The sequence below is a fragment of the Motacilla alba genome, chromosome 1 (genome assembly GCF_015832195.1).
Source record: "Motacilla alba alba isolate MOTALB_02 chromosome 1, Motacilla_alba_V1.0_pri, whole genome shotgun sequence".
Lineage (NCBI taxonomy): Eukaryota > Metazoa > Chordata > Aves > Passeriformes > Motacillidae > Motacilla > Motacilla alba.
Genome location: NC_052016.1, coordinates 35,832,682 through 35,853,590, shown reverse-complemented (window position 1 = coordinate 35,853,590; position 20,909 = coordinate 35,832,682). Strand labels below are relative to the sequence as shown.

Here is a 20,909-nt window from a genome sequence, read left to right as displayed (position 1 = left end):
CAAGATTATTTTATAGTGACCTTGATGCTTGAAGTGTACTGAGGATGCTTAGGGTGGCCATATAGTTGTGGAACATAATTCCAATGGAAGAGCCTCAGAATAGTAATCAGGGACCTCTTGAGAACTGGACTATCAGAAATAAGAAGTTTGCCAGAAGAAGTCACAAGCTCTTTGTCTGAAGTGGGAGTTGAAAAATGTCCTGGTCTGTATCAGATGAAGAATTTTCAGCAGAGATTAGATAATATTAAGACTGCCTTAGAAGACATGTGTAATTTGTCACCCTGAATACTCTGTATAAATCTGAATTTCAAGCAGAACAAATGCAGAGAAGGACCAACAGAATGAATAGAGTGACAGAGCTTTTATCTTACAGTGGGGAAAGTATGAGAGATTGGCCTGCTCAGGCTAGAAAAATAATACCGAAGAAAGGAACAAATTTATTGCCATCTCAAGGGGTAAACACTGAAGAGAAATAGTTATTTTAGGATATAAAAGAACACAGTTGTATCAAGAGCAAGATTTTTAAGCTCGCTGTGCATAAATGTAGGTTGGAGATTGGAAATGGTTTTGCATAGCTATCAGAGAAGCGAGTTTCTGAAATACCTTCCCAGTAGAAATAATCGTAACTATAACTTAAGCAGTTTTAAGATGAGAATTCATGTATTTATCCACAGGATTACATCGTATCATTGTATAGTTGCCTGTCTTTCTAAATAATTCAGTCACAGAAGGGATAATTTTGTTTGGGTAGCAACTGTTTTAAAAAAAGGAAAAGAAAAAATATGAGTATGCTGAAGAAAAAAAGGTAGGACATAGAAGCTATTGTTGCATTCTGAAAAATTGCATTTAAATGTTTAATTTGACATTTAAAAATAAGCAATGTTAAATTTACAGTTGTTTGAGCAGACCTAATTTTATTCTTTCAGATGTTTATTCTGTACCCTAAATAAGTCAAAAGATGGGAGAGATAAAAGTTTTGATTACATATTTAATGACTGTATAGGAACACATGAGCAAGAAAGACTGAAAGCTGTACAGACAGCTATAAATTTGCAATGCCCTTGTTTTCTTTTGTTCAGTCATGCAGTCTCAGGGATGTGGATTGTTTGTGTTTGGATGTTTTGGTTTTAATTTTCTGGCCTGATTTTCAAAGGAAATTAAGAACTTATACATGCAAAATGTCAACTTCTTTGTTATATTTTAACAGCAGGATTTGAGCATAATTGTACTCTTTAATGGCAGAACTGGCTGATGGCAGAAAAAGCATCTTTAAGAGGGCAGACAGACATCCTGGTTCAGCTAATAGGTTTATAGTTCAGCAGGCAAAGGGCATTGCCTGATTTCTTTCTCCTATGGACATGGGAGAACTTGCCCCATTGCGCATACCCAGAGGAGGGAGAAGGATGCAGAGACTGCAGGCAGGGTTTAGGTAGCTCTTTCTTTAGATAAACCAGCAGAGCTGCCTTTGCCTGTGTCATCCCACAGCTGCTTGTAATAAACTACAGTATGTACCTGGCGATGTAATACTTCAGTATGAAAATACTGCTTTATGAAGCAACCTAAATTTCCATAGCTGAGCTTAAGTCTCAGCAAAATTAAAACAGAATTTCACAGAATAAAAGCATTTCTGGAAAATGAGGGCATTATATTGAAAACTATCATCAACCTATTGCACATATTGCAGGTTTGAAAGCTGTTAGAGAAAACAACCTGGTATTTCAGAAAGCTGGTCATTTTAGTACTGGCTGGTACAGAGAAGCTGGAAAGTCCTTGAAACTATTCCTTATGTACTTTCTTGGGGATTATGCCCAGTGGCAACTGGCATCACTGCCATGTAATCGAGAAGTTTATGCGGGGATGTAGTCTCCCTGATAATCTGAGTCCCCTATCAATGTTTCCCAGGAATACCTGAGAGGAGACCTTAGACTCCAGACTCTGATGCTGGAGAAGTGACTAGGTATGTTGTGAGAAGCTTGGGCCCTTGCCGTGGCTCTGTGAAAATCCTTGTAGATTCTGCTTGAACTAAGGATCAGTCTGTAGCACTTCTCAAAGGACGTCTTCCTAATTCAGCAGCTGGAGGAAGCTGGTGATTTTTGGAAGGTGAAGGCAGGGGGTGTAGTCGTGCTTCTGGTCTGCCTCTGAGCAAAGGATTTGTGTTTCCAGGATCTATTGGACATGGCAGCATGAGAGCCCCCTCCAAGGCTCTTCCCTTCTTCAGGAAATTGTGAGTGCATGTGGCACCCCTTAGAAACACCAAGGATTTGAAAAGGCTTGTTGATGGCCAATGAGAAAACTTAACTGTAACCAGAATAGTCTTACGATGTGTAGTCTACACATGCCTCTGCTTCCTACCAACTCTACTATTTTTTGTACCGTAAAGTATCAATAGATTAATGCTGCAGCCATCCTAAATCTCCCATCCTGTGACAGGAGATTTCAGGATTTTCCTGTAGTCCTGTGTGCTCTCAGTTTGGAGAGGAGATTGAGAAAAACAAAGATAGGAGGCATGTTCTGATCTGTGTGCCCATTTACCAGCAGAAGAAATCATAATGCTGTCAGTGGGCACTGGTAAGGCTACAAAAATACAGCTTCTTGTGCTCATGGCACAAGGTTTCTTGATATTTAAGCTTATGTGAGTACTGCACATCTTGAGGTGTTCCAGTTTCTGGGGATTAGTTCTTAGTTTTTCATGCTTAATGTGCACCACTGAGAAACATGGCACAGGCATAAAATAATTGGCAATGCGAAATCTGTAGATGGCAACAAAAAAGAAGTCCAATGAAATAGAAAAAATAGAAAATAGCTGACAACTCAATCTGAATAATCAGCTTTCATAGGTATTGTAGAGGTTAGATAAATAAGCAAAATTATCTGTATAGATGGCATTGTGTGCTGATCTGTAGCACACAGTATTTTTAGTACACTCTACCATGCCTTATGCAAAAGAATTTTCCTAGCCATTAGCTGATAGTGTGTAAAGTATTGACTGACTACAGAGAGCTTATTTTAGGATGAAATTTTTTGCACTTCTTTAAAGTTTCTTGACAAGAGCTGTCCTCAGAATCGCAGTACAGCTTTAGCTGTTTTTTTTAATGTGTGACAATTCTAGTGCAGAATAAGCCAGATGACTAAGATTTCAGCTGAGACATAGGCAAGGGTATGAGTAGATGCTGTCTCTGCCCCAAGACTTTCAGTAAGCAGCTAAACAGGCAAGGCTGAGGAAATGAGAATAATAACATGTTTTTGTGAGACGTATGAAGTAGCAATGTGTTGATGGAATAGTTCAGAGTCTCAAAGAGAAGTGTCTTGGATGTGCTCTTCCTCCAGTTTTGTCTGAATTAGAGCCTAGCAAGTATTATTATAATTATGAATTCTTTCTTACTTTCAGGAAATTTATTGCTAGATTGATCGTAGTCTTAAAGAAACATACAAAACAGACAACAATATTTTCAAAAATACTTACGGAATTAGAAATATATTCATCTAAAAGTACAAAGATTTGCCCTTTTTTTTGGCAGTGCTAAATACAGTTCTCATTGAAGTAAACTTTATGTCAGTTAAAATTTTTTTAAATTGTGATTGTTCAGCTTTGCACTGGTATGAAATTGTTTCTCATCTATTCTCCCTGCCTAGACTATAGTCTATCAGCTCCATTAATATGAAAATATTTGGATTATTCTGTGACCATTGTAGCATTGTAAAATGGCCTTAGGTGGTTCTTGGCTTAGAAGAATGGCTCCTGAAAGATACTATGCTGATAATAGCTTCTTTTCTTCAGTCAGCTATCAATTTTACATCCTTGTTTTCAGATAAGAATTTGGTGAAATCATCACAATATGCAGAGGTCACCCATCCTTGGCTAGTTTAATTTTTTGCAGCGCTCAATAGCATTAGGAGTAGGTATGAGTAAATAATTGAGGATTTAATGCACGAGCAGGCTACAAAGCAAGAGAAGACATCAAAGTTTCTGTCGGTGGTGGATCACCAGAACTGCCTGAAATCCAGCTTCTTTGGTGGATAAGACTGACATAGCTGTGATGTTTCCCTGATTCTAAAAGGTTTTTTAACAAGTGTTTTACTAAGGCCCATTAGGGACATTAAAACAGTTACAATCTAAGCAGCAAGTACCTGAACAGAGGAAGAAAATGGGCATAATATAGAAAAGGGGATAGAGGTAAATAGTCCACTCTTGCAGTGGATAAATGCTGGTTAACCGGCAGTACTCTGATATAATTGATATATATTTACACATATGTGTATAGGTGTGTAAAATGTATACTGTATTTATATACATTGTAAGTGTATAGTATATTTACATTTCATATTTTAGTATGTATTATCCGTAAGTAAAGCATACACATAAATAAATGATCAGAAAAGGGCAGGAACAGTAAGCTAGGTGTGCTGATAATAGCAAATAAAAGCACTACACAAGGACCTTATGAGGTTGAGTAACTGCATAATAAATTGCTAAATTAAATCCAGTGTAGTTAATTGTAAAGTGAGGCACCTATGAAAAAATTATTTCTAAGCTCACATATTAAATGATGAGTGCTAACTGACCGTTGCAATTCAGGAAATTGCTTTTGAGATTATGAAAATGTCAACTCAGGAAAAACAAAATGAGAAAGAGAAAAATAGAAAATGTCATTATGTCACTGTATTAATCTCACCTGCACTTTTTTTTTCCCTGTATTTGTTGGTCCTCTCTCATTTTACAAAGGATATCATAGAACTGGAAGAGTTGCAGAGAAGGGCAAGAAGATTAACTAGAGACATGGAACAGTTTCCATTCAAGGCACAACTGAATCGGATAGTATTATTCAGGGTGAAAAAGGGAACTTCTAGGTAGGATTCATCAGAAATCACATAGGGATTGGAGAGTGGTTCTGCATCAAATAGGTATTAGAGATGTGGAACTCCTTAGCAGAGGTTGTTTTGGATGCTCAAGTCTTACACAGATTTAAGGAGGCACCACAGAAATACTTGGGAAATAAATCTATTAAGAATTACCGACCACCTAAAAAAGTATGTCTAGTTTGGGAGAAGTCTTGAGCTCAAAAATAGTAGAGGCTGGTAGAAAAGATGGAAAAAATTATCTCATATACTTGATGGGTGCTTCCACTTCCCCATCAATGTCTGATCTTGGCTATTGTTGATATGATACTGGAGCAGACAGAATTCCATCTGGTCCAGGATAACCTTTTCTATACTCAGAATTTTGGATAGGTAGAACTCTGTATCTAATCTCCTCTATTTTATAGTGAGATTTATATAATGTTTAAAGTGAAACTGATAAAGTGGCCCATTTTGAAAGAAGTACAGTAAACATTTTTTCATGGAGTTTCCCTTACCATTCATGTGGCTGAAGCAGAGTGATGCTTTTTCTTTTGGCATATAGAGCCATAGTCCCTTGAAACAAAAAGATTAAGGAACTTTTTCTGGAGATTTTCTGCTGGGTCATGCACTGAGAGTTACTCGTGCATACTTTTTCACTATAGCATTCTACGTTTCCCTTTTAGACCCATGAAACCTTGGTTAATTTGAACCTCTAGCCCATAGGAATTACATGATTAATTGCTTTGATAATTTTTAAAGCTTGAGTGCAGCTTCAGAGTTCAGCACCTTAAAAATTCTCTGCCAAAACAAATGGTGAGGTGCAGTAATAAGAGTAGATTAGTAATGTTAAATTTGAGGACCAATGTGCAGCTGTGTAATACAAAATATGTGTAACTTCTTATTATAGACAGTTATTCTACAGGTTTGTTGTTCTTATATGAATAGTCTTCCAGGTGCTGGCACAGGGCCTTTACAGGTTCCTTTAAGGACTGAAACAGTGGATCTCTTATTTCAGAGATTTATTTTCAGGTGTACTTAAGAATTCATTGCCCAGTTGTAAACCCTTTACTTGACGATCACAGCACATTAGTTACGGTGGCCTGACAGCACATCCTTAAACCAACAGTTTGGATAAAGATACAGGTTATTTGGTATGGTACTACTTGGTTTAGTTCCAGGATCTTTTCCTGGTGTGCTGGGTGGGATCAAAGGACATGAAAACCTGTGTTGACCCTTTTTTTCTTTTTCTTGTAAGGAACTGATGTCGGTCACTTCAATTTTATCCTATAATTGAATGTGTTAGTGTGTTTATATTCTTAGTGTTCCATTAGTTTTCAGGAGGATTACTGTAGTCCTGTCAAAATAGGTAGTTTTCTCAAAGGAATTAGATAAATTATTCATAAGAAAAATTATAGCCCTCAAAAGTAGGAAATATTTATGAGACTGTTTGAAGGTTCTGTTCTGGTTTTTTTTTTCATAAGCCTGGGATAAAGTAGTCTCCTACCCATCCTGCCTGCGAAGATTGGATGGAACAAATTTTTTCTTACCTTTACTTTTTTTTTTTTTTTTTTTTGGTTGTTTGTTTCCTCTGCAGCACTAAAGCTGGGCCCAGAAGCATTCAAATTTGATGGTGGCGTGGAGGCGGTGGCAGTACGGCAGAATGAGAAGTATTACATCCTAAGGCCAGAGGTGATTGAGACCTACTGGTATATGTGGAGATTCACCCACGATCCCAAGTACAGGCAGTGGGGCTGGGAGGCAGCACAGGTAACTGTATTAATCATCTGTCAGTAATTTAATTTTGTGTATTTCCCCTTTGAAGCCACTTCAGTCTCATGGTAATGAAACACTTCGAGTGGTAATTGATTTTCACAGTTTCCTGTAAACCAGGGTACATAGGAGGGTGCACACAGTTATTGCTGTTTTGCATCTGCTGAGTCAGATGCTCAGGTGAGGGGTGCATTCAGCATTACACAGCCCATGAGTTTAGATGTGGAAACAAGCCCCTAGTCATGACTCCTACTGTTGTCAGTAGTGCGCAGCCCCCGAGAGTTTCTCTACTTCCCTGCTATTGCTCCAGCAGTCTCTGGAAACAGCTCAAAGCCAGCTTCAGAGATGAGAATAAACATTAAAGATAACAAGACAGTAATGAAATATTTTGACTGCATTCAGAGGAGATGAGAGAAAAGCAAAGGAAGAGACAAACCAGGAGACTGGGTGAGTTTATTCTGTGGCTGAAACCCAGTTTTTCTCCAGAAGCAAGATATCAAGAAAAGGTGGGAAGAGGTCTGTTGAGATGACTGTATTCAGAATATTTATCAAAGCTCATTGCTATCCATCCCTTAGCACAGCTGCAACACCTGGAAGAGGCCAGGTATTTTACAGTTGTGTCTTAGTGTGGTTTTGCCTTTCAGTCTGTTTTGTTCCAACCAGAATTATGTTATTCTGGAGACAGGTTCCACATTTGTAGCATTTGTATTCCAGAATGCATTGCTGCTGTCTCCAAAACATCAAACATTGAGTTTCATCATCCTTGCTGCCTAAACTATGCATATTTCTAACATGACAAAGTTAATAACCTACTCCTTGCCTGTGTAGATACTACAAATTCTTGCTGATCTAAAAAGTTCCTTTCAGAAGCTATGGCTGGATGATCCAAGCTGAGGTGGGGTCCTTTGTAATAAGTTAAAAAATTTACAGATGTAAAGATTTTCAAGCCAGGATCAGTCTCTTAAGCACACTGCAAAGCATGTGTTTTAATTGCATTTTGCTCAGTTTTCTCCATTTGCTTTCATTATCTTGGTTCCCATTAATGCTTTCAAAACAAACCCTCCCTTCCTCCTCCCCTGCCTCCAATTTTCTCTGTGTGCGGGGTAGGATTTTATTTTATCCTTCTGTCAACCTCCATTGAAGTTGTAAATCAAGCAGCCCCTGTGTTTAATTGTCTCTATCCTTACAGACTGCCTTCTTCTGCTTGTTGTTTCCTTGATACAAGATTTCTTTATCTAACATAGCCATAAAGTATTTGTGACTTCCTCAATAAATAGTTTTGCAAACCCCTCCTTCCCACAATTAGGAATTTTCCTACCCCACCATCGTACTGGCACAGGAGCTTGAAGCTTTTTGTTCCGCAGGATTTTCTGTTCATTGCATATAGATAATAAGTTCTTGTGTTTATTCCTCACACCTACTCACTAGTTTTTCTTCTTCCCTATCACACACAGCTCTGGCTGTGTTTATTCCATCATTTATAAATAGAGAAGAATCTGGTGTGACACGCAGAGCAGTTGGCTTACTGCTGTCGTACAACACTATCTGAATTTGTCTTCCTTTTGCCTTCCAACCTCTGAAGCATACTTGGATTTATTATCTATATTTTTTGACAAAACTTATGCACTTTAGTGCAAATCCTACGCTTTGTCCAAGGCCTGTTTTGTGCATCTCTCCAAATCCTGTGTCTCTGGGGGAAGAAACAGGAAGTTCAATCTTACATTCCCTCAGTGATCATAAATCCCTGTGACAGGATCTCTATCTCTTTCCTGATGAAAAAAAGGCTAATTCTCCCTAATACTGTACTTAGCACTAGAGACAGCATTCATCTCAATTGTATTGGGCCAGTCAAATTGGATGATGGTGTGCTGGGGGGCTGGCTGAAGTATTACAGAAATGTGCATGGAGGGTACTCAGGGTAAATACAGAAAATTACTAAAATCCTTTTCAGGCTAATTATTTGAAAGCAGTAAGAGCCACCATTTCACAATAGGCATGTAAAGCCAATTACTAATCTGAGCTGTGTGAATGAAGGGTTCAATTAAGAGTTGTGGACTTGTGTATCTCACTAAGTAGGACTGCACCACAGAGGCTGCTGAGTTCATCAGAGCTTCTATTAACAGTGAAAATAAATAGCTAATACCTGAAGCTTGGGCTAACTTCAGGCAAATTGAAGATTTGACAGTAAGATGGAGTGGAAAGGCCTATAGATCTCTGCCCTCGTGAGACCTCAGCTGCACCCAGATCTGGGATCCTCAGCACAAGCATGATGTGGACCTTTTAGAGCAGATTCCAGGAAGGGACACAAATATGATCCAAGGGTGGGAGCACCTCTCCTACAAAGACGAGCTGGGGTTGTTCAGCCTGGGGAAGGGAAGGTTCCAGGGAGACCTCATTGCAGCCTTCTAGTACCTAAAGACAGCTTATTAAAAGAAGCGAGATGGTATTTTTATGTGGGCACATAGTGCCAGGACAAAAGGCAATGGTTTTAAACTGAAAGAGGACAGATTTATATTAGATATTAGAAGGAAATTCTTTACTGAGAGCATGGTGAGGCACTGGAACAGGTTGCCCAGGGAAGCTGTGGGTATAAGTGTTCAAGGTCAGGTTGGATGGAGCCCTGAGCATCCTGTTTTAGTGAGTGGCATCCCTACCCATGGCAGTGAAATTGGAACTAGATGATCTTTGAGGTCCTTTCCAACCCAAGCCATTCTATGATTCTGCTTAGAGAAGAGGAGTAGACAGAAAAGAGCCAGACATAAGTTGGAGGTAAAAGAAATATGGTTTCACAGTTTCGTGGGTTAGAAGCTGTGAGTACGACAGCTGGTGAAGAAACTGGCACAGTTTTTATGGGCATGTTGTTGGCACAGTCAAGAAGAGTCGCATATGCCACAAAAAACACCCTCAGAGAAACTGGGGGAGCTGGGGTCCAATCTAGAAGCACATCAAATTTTATTTCCAAAGAACTTAGGTTCGTGTTGACCTCCCTGTATGTTACAGGCAGTGAAATTTCACTTTGTGTCACTTTTGAGTCGAGACACATGTATTTGGCAGGAGTATATTGTTGAATATTCTCCTGTTCTATTCTGTATTTGAATAAAGGAAAGTAGAAAATCTACTACTTATTGTAATTTGTTCCATTATTTATTTATGCTTGCTGTTAAAAATAACCCATGTTTTATTTCTCATTTGAATTTGCCTAGTTTCAGCTCTCAGTCACTGGGTTTTCCTATGACTTCCTATGCCGTTTTAAAATGTCCTTTCCCCCATGTTTTCTTTCCAAAGAATTTTCATAGATTATAATAAGCAATGTCCTAGCAGGAACTCAGACTGAACTGTCTTACATGGCCATGGAAGTCTTTGAAGTGTCTCTGCATTCCAAAGGTTGTCTCTACCTTCCAGGCTAGCCTGGGTCTGCAGTTACACAGTCTTGATGACCAGATTTAGGATTATGTGCCTGGTTTTATGAAACTCTTTTTTTTTGGCACCCAGTTGCCAGCAGATTACACTGTCTGCTGTTATTTACGTATGTCATTTTAGCCAGCAGCAGTGCTGCAGTGATTGATAAAACTTCAGACTGCTCCTTGTGGATCTCTGTGAGAAGCAGCTCTATTTTGTGATGATTTTGCATTGCCAGTTCTTTCTTAGAGTGCTGTCAGTCAATTTTAAATTGAATTATATTGGTATGGTATAGTGCTGTCTTGTCTTCCCATAACATTTTAAATACCACGTCAATTGCTTTAGAAGCTTTTAAGTTTATTACGACACTGCAGTTACCTTTATTTGTCAAATTTGTGGCTCTCAAAGAATGAAATCAAGCTTGTGACCAAGATAGTTTTCTATAAAACCATGCTGATTGGTGTCAGTTATTCTCTAATTCTTTTATAGCTATATATCTATATATATCTCCATATGTCTCTGTAATTGACTGAAGCTAACATCAGGTATACCATCCTAAAATTATTCAGTCTGCCAATGACTCGTAATGGTAGCAATTATTACCTTAATACCCTTCCAGTCATCTTGGAGCTTCCCTGTATTCTGTGGTGCAATAAAGTAAGCATTGTTGTTTTATCAGGGAGACTGGTCTTCAGCTCTGGAGTGAAAATGTATCTGTGTGGCAGATCAGATGCCACTACACCAAGTGCTCTAGGGTCTGTGTGAAGACAGAACACTGAGAATTTCAAGTGGCATTTAAGCAGCTTGTCTGTGGCACCAAGCTTTTCAGCCAGTGTCCTGAAGTTCTGTACAGCTTGGAATCAAGGACAAATTACTTGTTCATGTTTTAAAATTTTCTGTTTGGATGAATAGCTGTAAAGCAATCTTTCAGAGGCTTTTTTTCCTGAACAGTTTATTACTACCTGTATTATGTAGAACTCTGATCAGCTAGGGTAAGTCCTTTGCCTATTCTGAACATGAGTTTATGTTTCTAAGGAGAAATTTCTGAAGATGTGAGATTACTTGGTAACAGTAAGGAAAAAAGAAGTTGATGTAGATCATACATTTTCTTTCTCCAGGCTTGTAGGCCTCCTGGATTCACCAGTGTTGCACTAAGTTACCCAAATATTAGACCTCTACAGCACAGAGCAGAATCCCAGTGCTATCCATTAGCTATAATTTCCAAAATAAGCAAGTTTTGTCTCTTACAGTGGCTTGGGGATTTAGTTCTTCTGGAGGAAGGAGATGGTGTCCTAACAGTGGTACCATGTATTCCTTGCTTTCATTTTGCCACAGTCACTAGCAGGTTTGTCCTGTACAGGCTGTGGCAGACAGCATCAGGGTTGCTGACTGGTTGACCAGAGAAACTCTGTCCTGATCAGACTGTATGTTGGGAAGTCTGGCAGGAGTTGTAAACACTAGGGCTTCCTCCTCCGTCTTGCCATGCTTCAGAGTAGACACAAGGTCATGTTCTGCATTATTATAAAAGGGGTTAGTGCCAAGAGCAGGCACTTAATTTTCTGCCTATAAAGCAAAAGTGCTTTGGCTCTTGTTTATTCATATAACACCTGCCTGGGAGCTGTAGGAGTTCTGGGGAGGAATATGCAAATTATTCTGTAAACAGCATATGCATTATTTCTTCAGAAGCTAAACAATTCATTGTTATTCTTTCCTTTTTGTTGGTTTGGTTGATTGGTGTGGTTCTGTGGAGAGAGTGGTGTTGGTGTTGTTGATGTTGTTGTTTGGCTGCCATGTGGTAGCTGGCATCACTTTTGTTGTGCAAGAGCCTGCAGACAAAGAGATCGTCATGCAGTCGGTGCTGTTGGGTTAGATGTGTCTAATATAAGGTGTATGTCTAACATACACCTTTCTCTTCACTGTAGAGAAAATCTGCTCAACCCAGATCTCAGCATGTGAGTAGTCTCAGTGTAGCCCTATCCTGCACCAGTAAACAAATCTGAAAGTTATTCATCCAGACAATTTCTCCTTTTAGACTCAAGTCCCAACAAAAAAATGAAGCGTTTCCATACAAACTTGGAGAAAGCTGTGCTTGAGATGTGGAATTACAGCAAGCATTAGATTTTGCCAAGAAAGACTGTACCTTTCTTGGCAGAAGTTCAGACTCCAGAGCCACAGCCATTTCGATAACATCCTTTTGCCAGTCTCTCCACTTGCTTTTCTAAAACCTTGCTTTTTGGAAACTTGAAAGAACTTTGTACAGTCTGGGTTATTCTTTGGTCCATGAACAGTCTCAGATTTCCACAGGGTAAGAGTATGTTCTAGGAGGTCAGCTATAGTACCTGCTTGTGCTGTGACTTACTGTCCTGGGTATTCTGCTCAACTTTTCGCTTTTCCTCCAGATTTCAGTGACAGCATCTGCTGACATTCTTTGTCCATTTGTCCAGTGGAAAATTCCTCTCTGTCTCCCAGTATTTCTAGTATGCAAAGGCAAGACTGAGGTCCTTGAAGAGTCGGTTTTGATTGAATCTGTGTTCTCTGCATAAAAAGGACATCATTCAAAACTTATTTGCTCCCCTGCCTTGACTCCCCTCAGCTTCTGCTGAGTATAACTAGCAAAAATCAGAATTAACAGAAATGTGGGCCTAAAGCACCATGTGGAGAGGAGCTTCACACAAGGCTATCAGGCTGAATCATAGATTACTGAGCTACAGGTAGCTGTCTTCAGTCGTTGGTAATGACAGACATCCCGAGACAAACATTTTCCTTCATCCCCACTTCTTTTCTGTCCCCGCATGAATCTATTAAAAGAGTTGGTATCTGCTGAGGAAGCACAGTCAAAGCAGCAGGGAAGCACAAATAACCTGTGAATCATTTCAGAGTCATTTCTTCAGAGCCAGTTTTAATGGCTGATATCCTTGTGTGCTGTAAGGTCGTGCATGCCAGTGGAATAATGAAAGTGTAGGCGAGAGGTGCTCTGAGCTACTAACGCTTTCTTTCCAGTCTCCTCCTCTTCCATTGTGCTTTTCACAGTACTGTGTTGGAGCTGGGGGAGGGGAAGAATCCATTGGCCCCTTCCTTCATGGAATGTGCATGGATTTAAACTCCATGCTTTAAAGGTAAAGAGCTCTGCTGCAGTCCAGCATGCAAGCTGACTTGAGTTTCAGCTGTATAAGCAGGAAACAGAGAATAGCATAGGTAGGAGAAGGAGATGAAGGGAGAAAGCAGCAGCTAGAAGAGTTTACAGGATGAAACAAACAGTCCATAAAGATGAGTACAGTATTTTATTTCTACTTTCAGTAAATCTCCACGACTAGCTACCAGTCAAAGAATTCCTATAACTCTTCAGACTCTTCCAGGGATGTTTGTTACCTTCCTGTGCACATCACAGGACTTATTCCACTGATTTGACTGATGTTTTACCCAGTGTCACCGATGAGGAACTGCATGAGTTGTTTACATGAGCTCAGAGAAAAAGTCTATGGAGTCCTTGTCATGTCATCAATATCAGCCAACAGTAGATACCCAGGAAAGAAGTGTTCTTCCCCAGAATACTTTCTTAGCACATAGAAGTTTGCCAAATGTGGTGTCATTAATAACCCTAAAAGGATGCTACTTTGGTATGTGTCCAGTCTATTTTTCTTTTTTTCAGCATAAACTGTTAATGTCCATAGCATCCTTCTACAAAGAGATTCACAGCAGAAAAATGCAGCCCAAAAAGAACCACCTTCTTTGTTGTTCAAGCTTGATGCTTTAAAATTTCCAAATTTTGTTCTACAGTTCAATTTTTTTGTGTCTTTTCCCTTCCTTTTTGCAGGCAATTGACAAGTATTGCCGAGTTAGTGGTGGCTTTTCTGGTGTCAAGGATGTGTATTCCTCATCTCCTACATATGATGATGTACAGCAGAGCTTTTTCCTTGCTGAAACTTTGAAGTAAGTCCTTTTCACTTCTGCATCTTTCTGTAAAAACTCACATCTAAATTCTAGAAGATGTTCCACAAGTAGCTAAAGGAGACAAAGACTGATTTTGAGTATTAGGTGCACCAAATGGAACAGAAAGCAGGTCCTGAAAGTGGCAGGTTTTGAGTCTAATTCAGGCATCACAGCATGTTTCACTGGGAAAAGGGGACTCCAAGTTCATTGTGTCTAAGGGGATAGTGTGGCTATTTTTCCTTCTGCTGGCTCCTTACCAAATTCCTCCAGGTAATCACAATACTTTGTTGCCTCATGTTAACATTATAAAAAGGAAGTCAGAGGTAGCAGCCACTGCTACCTCCTCTGTTGTCTTCTTTAATTTTATTTCACTTAGTCCTTCAAGTTCATTTTCTGAAGACCAAAAGCAGTGGTCCCAAAGAGAGAGGCAGCAGTTCCAAACAGGTCAGGTCAGAGAAACAGTACCTCTCCAGGAGCTGATGGTATATGATTGATCTGTCTATAAAAGCCAAATAAGAGAATGAAATCTGCTCCTAAGGGACTTGTAGGGTGGCAAGCCTGACTTTTGATGTATCACCAGAATCCTGTCTGTATCTTAAATAATCACAAGGAGATCTGAAGATTCACTGATGCATCATTCAGTAACTGGATACATTATAGTGCAGGCATTGCAGATGGTGGCAGTTCTAGGAAAGAACTCAGAAATTTTTACTGACTTTTGGTTTGGAGCATTTCCTGCTTGTGGAACAAAATGAAGGTTTATTGAAGAGCTGAATATTAGATGTTTTGGACATTGATGCAATTGGCATAGCCCAAACCAGAAACTGGTTTCACAATGAGATAGACCAAATGAAAATAAAGACGGAAGGGTTTGGTGTGATGTCATGAGGAAAACGAAGATGTTCCTCAGATTAGGGGCATAAAATATATCTTAAGCAATACCTGCTGTAGTTTTTTCTGCTATTGATGATTACTTCTGCATATTTGTTCCTCTCAAATTCACATTTGGTAACTGTCCCAAATATGCTTTGTTGCTGCTTGGATTCAATTCAATTCAACTTCATCGGAGATACACAGCAAATGTGAGAGTTTTGAGCAGTACCTGGCATGAAGGTACCTGTTGAGTGGGAAGGACCAAGATGGAGAAATAGGTTGCTTAAGTTATTCAAAGGAAAAGTGTGAATCAAATGAGGAAGGTGAGTTTGAGTAAGATGAAATATTGCTGCTGTGGTGAGAAAGAGCTTGGAGAGCTGCAGCAGGAGAGAGCGAGGCAGAAGTATTGAGGAAAGAAAAGGCCTGATGCTTTAAAGACAAATGAAGAGTGTAGAGAAGGAGACAAGATATGTATGACAGAACTGAATCATCACTGCAAGAAATTTTTATCTGTAAACAGTAAATAGATGAGGAAGGAAAGATAAAGTAGGGTTCCACTGACTTGGATTGTGGATAGAGCTGCAAATAAAGGCAGCAGAAGAATTGATCAGGCAATGACACAGGGCTGAAAGCAGCAGACACTCCCAGTGTCTGATGGAGGGAGAGCGAAGGAGCAGCAGAACAGGTGTGCACATTCTGGATGTGGCTGAGTGCACTAATGGGAATGACACCCTTTCCTTGTCAAGTGCTGCAAGAGATGTCTTTTTCTGGATGGCAGGAAAGCAAGCAGGAGGTGAGAGATCCTGTACACCCACACTGTTGTGCTTGCACTCACACAGCCAGGTGTTCTGTAACAAGGGAAATGTTATCTGAGTTTTAGCTGTTGTGTTAGGAAACTTTGACAGATCCCTACTACCAGTATGTCCAACAGAGTTACAGCACAGCCACATTCAAAAATGTGCATTAAGAAAAAAGGAACAACAAATACTTTTTTTCTGCATATGTCCAATAATCCTTATTTTGTTACATGCTTCATGTCCTCTGCATTTTATTATAATGTACAACATCTGTGAAAATCTCTGCATAATCTACTGTCCCATTTCCTCTCACCAGAAGCTGAACCAGCTTCCAGAACGGTGGTGACAAATCAGATACCTGCCATGGTTTAGTAGCTTTTCTTGTGATGCCATGGAATCTTTGGTTTGGATTAAAGAGGATTAGTTATTTCCAAGTGGATTTACTCCATTAAGAAAAGCTTTTTGAAAACTTCTTCTCTGCTCTCCTGTCCCCCAAATACTTGGGGTTGGTGTCTTGATGTTTGTTTTGCACTGCAGGTCTTTGAAGGGAGACTCAAAAAACAAAAGTTTCTTGGAAAGATTAAAATGTTGTCTTCATAACAACTTTTCATTGAAGGGCTTGATCATAATAAAAATTACTTCAGATCATCATAATAGGGAAGGTTGTATGTGTGCTGTACAAAGATGGAAAGCAAGTAATTTGTTTATAGCTGTAGTTGCTGAACTGTGAGGCCTGAAGATGGTCTGTTGCTCCTGCCTGCCTGTGTTCTGCTTTAATACCCATGTTTTTCATCTCTGTCTTGTTGTCCAGGTATTTGTATCTGCTTTTCTCCAATGATGATCTTCTACCGTTAGACAACTGGGTTTTTAACACAGAAGCTCATCCTCTGCCTGTTTTGCATTTAGCCAACACCACACTGTCAGGAAATCCTGCATATCGATAAAAACAGCTCTATGGAGAGGAAGAGAGACTGTTTGCAGCTCTGTTTTGTTTACATGGACCACTTGAGACTTTAGCAGGAGGGGAGACAGACAGACAGACACTTGGTAAACCTAGACCCCCGAGTCAAGCAAGTATTGGCATGGGAAACGAAGCTCTTCAACATATAAATAAGTTAAAAGTTCTGTTTTATACATGACCAAAACACGTGAGTATGATTTTTGCAGGACGGAGACTTCACGCGCTTTGAACCCTGGCAAGACATGGAATCTACAGATAATATTAATGCAGCAGCACGAGAAAGGAGAGGCTTTCCCATCCAGGGAGAGGAACTTGCTGCTTGCTGTTGCAAGGAACAACACACAGTCACCTCTTAAGATTGGGTGGGTTCCAAATACCTAGGTTTTCTTTTCCTTTCTTTTTTTCTTTTTTTTTTTTAATTTTTTTTATGATGGCATGAACAAAGCAACACCACTGCACCAGCAGCATCAGGATTTGAATTTCTTTCTGTACCTGTCTGAATTTTCTAAGGAGCATCTGTCCACACTGGCAGCCATTCTCAGAGCCTCTAATCTGGTAGACCTAAAGTACAAAAAAGTATTGCCTCCTCATTTACCCTTTTCAAAATAATGCTTATATCCAAAAAGAAAAAAAAACAATAAGTAAGCATTTGGTTTGTTGTTCACTGTCAGCAGGGTGGGCTTAGTTCATTTGGCAAGCTCAGTCAGAGTCCGGAGCGTATCACAGGAGTAAGAAGGAGCCTAAGTTTCCCTTCCTCACACAAATCATGTCACATGAAAAAAAAAACATTCTCTTCTTAGTCCTGGTTCTTTTAGCTAAATAAACAGAGATGACAACATGAGCATAACTGTTTCATGATTTATATTGGAGAATACAGTATATGGAACTGTAAAAAGAAGCTCCCCTTGAGCTAAGCAGTGAGAGTTTGCTGCTCAGTATTTTTGTACACAATCTGTTACATTCCATTCTTTGGATTCTATTCACAGAACCTTCTCTGCAGGTATATGGGTATCTGACAGAAGCCTAAATCTGTCTTTGATTTACTTTACAAAACTTGCTTTTCTTCTGGGTGCTCCAGTACAAATCCAACATCTTTGGAAGCAGCCTAACATCTCATGTGACTGGAAAAAGAAACTGAAGAGTCTCTTCTTTCATTAATTTATGATGCTGCTAAATGCATGGGGTATTTTCAAGTACTTCATGGCTGGGCTGGATAATATCACTTAAATGGAGGCTTTTTCAGTCTTCATTTATTTGCTAAAAAAAAGTTTCATCTTTCCAGATTTTTTATCTTTTCAATTTTGTCTTTCTCAATCTCTTTTACTGTTATTCAGAACCCTTACAGCTCAAATTATTCTTTTTATTCCCCTATATATCGCTCAAATCTTTTTGCCATGGTGACTGGCCCCTTTGCTGACAAACAGCCTTTAGGTGCAGGTTTCCCTCCTAATTAATGCACAGGTTGAGTCTTTAAAAAATCTTGATGATGTTTTTGTACTGAAGGAAGTGGGAGAACTCTTCAGTGAGCTGCAGCAGTACAGCATCAGATTTAAAGGGAGTGAGGGCTATTTTCCCTCCTCAAAAATGTTTTTATATGAAGTTTTTTATAAAAAGACTTTGCTCCTTATCATATTATAATGCATCTGACTGTAGAGTTTTTCCCCCCAAAATTACTCTTCATTTGTCTGTCTCACTAACTTAGACATAGAAATCATCATATGATCTAAGTAAAAATGCTGTCAGATGCTTTTTTCCAGACAGTTACTTTAATTTAAGAGGAAGAAAACATGGGGCTTGGGAAAAGTTTCAGTCTCAATGTTTGTACCTTAATACCAGTTACTTTGTTACTGCAATTTGCAGCAGTATCCTAAAAATAATTTGAGAACTTATAAATTAGTATAGTAAATAATACTGATTTCAGTAATTGTTTATTTAAAATTAGAAGTAGCTTAATAAATGGATTCTGCTTACTGGCCTCACATTAATTTATTTTTCTAATTATTATTCAGTGACTTACTGAAGAACTAGTAATTTTTTGTTTTCCCAAGTTCAGATATGCTGTGTTTTCAAATTGTTTTTCTGATCCTGTGAGAACTGTTATTAGTTTAAAACTGCACTTGACTGCCTTGTTCTCCTACATGTCTCTGGGTATATAGAAGAAAGAGGAAAAGCAGACCTTTCTGTTAAGAAAAAAGAAAGAAAGAAAGAATTAAAAAATAATAAAAGCACTTTCTGCCCCATAGACCCATCCCTGTACTGCTCCTGGTAAATGCAGGTGTAGAATGGCTGCCAGTCCGTTCACAGAAATGTCAAGGAGTCCCAGAAACAGCAAACTTGCTTCTCCTCCTCCATTCCTCTCTTGTGAATTAAAGAGGAACCCTTCAAATTTAACTTCTCCATGAATCCCAGTGGGTTAACTTATTGCCACAAGAATGCCTGAATTGAAGACTAAGCCATTTCATGTTATGGGATGGTGTTCTTCTCAAAGCAGATGTACAGTACTGCTATTTCTTCTTTGTGTAGTAGATAAGCAGCAAGTACCAAATAAGGGACACTTGTTTCTTGTTTTCCAGTTACCGCAATAACAGTCAGTTTATTCTCCATCACTCTTTAAAATACCAACTGGCCTTTTCCTCCAGAAGCTAATGATGTGCAGAGTCTATAAAAAACAATGCATTTTAAGGACTAATTGCCGTGTCTTTCATAAATTTCATCCTGAGATTTCCTAGATCAAGCAGAGTTTGGAGGTTACGGGTTCTGGCCAAGGTACATGCTTAATTATCAAGCACCACGGATACTGAAACTTCTGACTGATGTGCCCTCCTTTTGAGTCCTTCACAGAAAAGTAGGTTCTGATCTGCAAAATGGCATTATGTGCAACCCAAAGTTCTGTTTTCCCTCTGGGTACAAAAGGTACAGTAGAATGTTGCCATTTCATTCTGTTGCTGCTGTCTTACTTTCTTGAAAATAAGAGTGTAAATTTAAGCACAAAAATGACTTTTTAGTCCTAGCTGTTTCTGAGTCTTGCACTGTACTCTCTAACAAAACAATCCTCGTTTTCTCTAGGTAGCTGTCCCATTTTACAACTTCTACAATACCCTCTCCCCTTACAGAATGAATTAAAATCAGAAAATCATGTGCATTTTTGGCACACTGGATTTGGGCAAGAGCCTGGGAATCCCAGAATTGTCTATTTCCTGATTGCATGCAGTCAAAACAAGGATGTATGGTTCTTTTCCTAATCCAAGCCTCAGACTTGCCTGTTGGTCAGGATCTGCCAGCAGTAATTTTTTTTCTAAGTATTAGAGCTTGACTTTTCACAGAGGCCAGATTTCTGCAGCTTCTATTAACAACCCTGGAGCTGTGCATGTCCTGCAGTCAAGAAGTCAACTTCTTAGCATTGTCCTCTAAATTTAAAAAAAAACTTGAATCATATTCTGATTGTTAATTTTGCTGCACAATGTAGTCCTTCAAACTGAATGTTCAAGGAAAGTATAGAAAATAGCAAGTGCCCTGGAGTAGAAGGAAAAGTAGTTCCATGTGCAGTCACACCTTTGCTGTTCCTTCAGCTTCCTGCTCCAAATTTGTGGATCACTGTGTTCTAGCTCGCAAACACTGACACATTCCGCCACAGAATTTTACAAGATTTGAATATTGCCTGGGTTCTAAAAGGTGACAATAATTACATACTCCCTGTAATGCCATCCTTTAAGGTTAGAGGTGCACCCCCTAAGCAAAGCCCTGTTGGTATTTACACTACTAAGCCTAGTCCATGTTTATAAGGGGACAAATGAGAAACAGGCTTCTTGATACCAGAGAACAATGAAAGCAAGCTCGTGATCCATACTGTAGCTGGGAGATCAGTTCACCCTGAGTAAGACATCCCTCTTTCACTCCTTGAATTTTGAGAAAACAGTCTTCTGACTCAAGAGTTTGAGTTGCCATACAAAGAGGAAGTCCAGGCTCTTTTGCAAGCTGTAGCAGAGATGTTAAGCACGAGCTGCTTCAGCTGTCAGCACCTTCTAACAAACTGCTCTGTAATTGCCCAGGAAAGTTGGGAACCACCAAAGTCAGAGGAGACAGCCTGACCTGTTACAGTGAATTGTTGCCTTTAATCCTAATTGCTTGGTGGAAGTTGGATTTGCATTCTGCCTTTATTCTTGCTTTGTCTAAAACTGACAGATTATTTTTTCCTCCAAAATAATAAAAGGGCAAAAGTCTATCTTCTGATGTGGAAACCTTCTGCCTCTGACCTGGAATCCTGCATATGTACTTTTTACAGATTAAAAAATAATATTGTATATAAAAAAGATTGAATAAAGAATGTCTTTAAGTGAAAA

The 20,909-nt window shown here is 39.2% G+C and overlaps 1 protein-coding gene across 1 annotated transcript in view; it reads left to right on the top strand.

The window, feature by feature from the left end:
- Positions 1–20,909, top strand: part of MAN1A2 (mannosidase alpha class 1A member 2) — a 134,185-nt gene extending 113,276 nt beyond the window's left edge. The window contains exons 11-13 of the mRNA XM_038135629.1: positions 6,434–6,606; positions 13,823–13,938; positions 16,420–20,909. Coding sequence (XP_037991557.1) covers positions 6,434–6,606; positions 13,823–13,938; positions 16,420–16,552 — 422 coding nt within the window. The 3' untranslated portion in view covers positions 16,553–20,909. The remainder of the gene's footprint in view (positions 1–6,433; positions 6,607–13,822; positions 13,939–16,419) is intronic.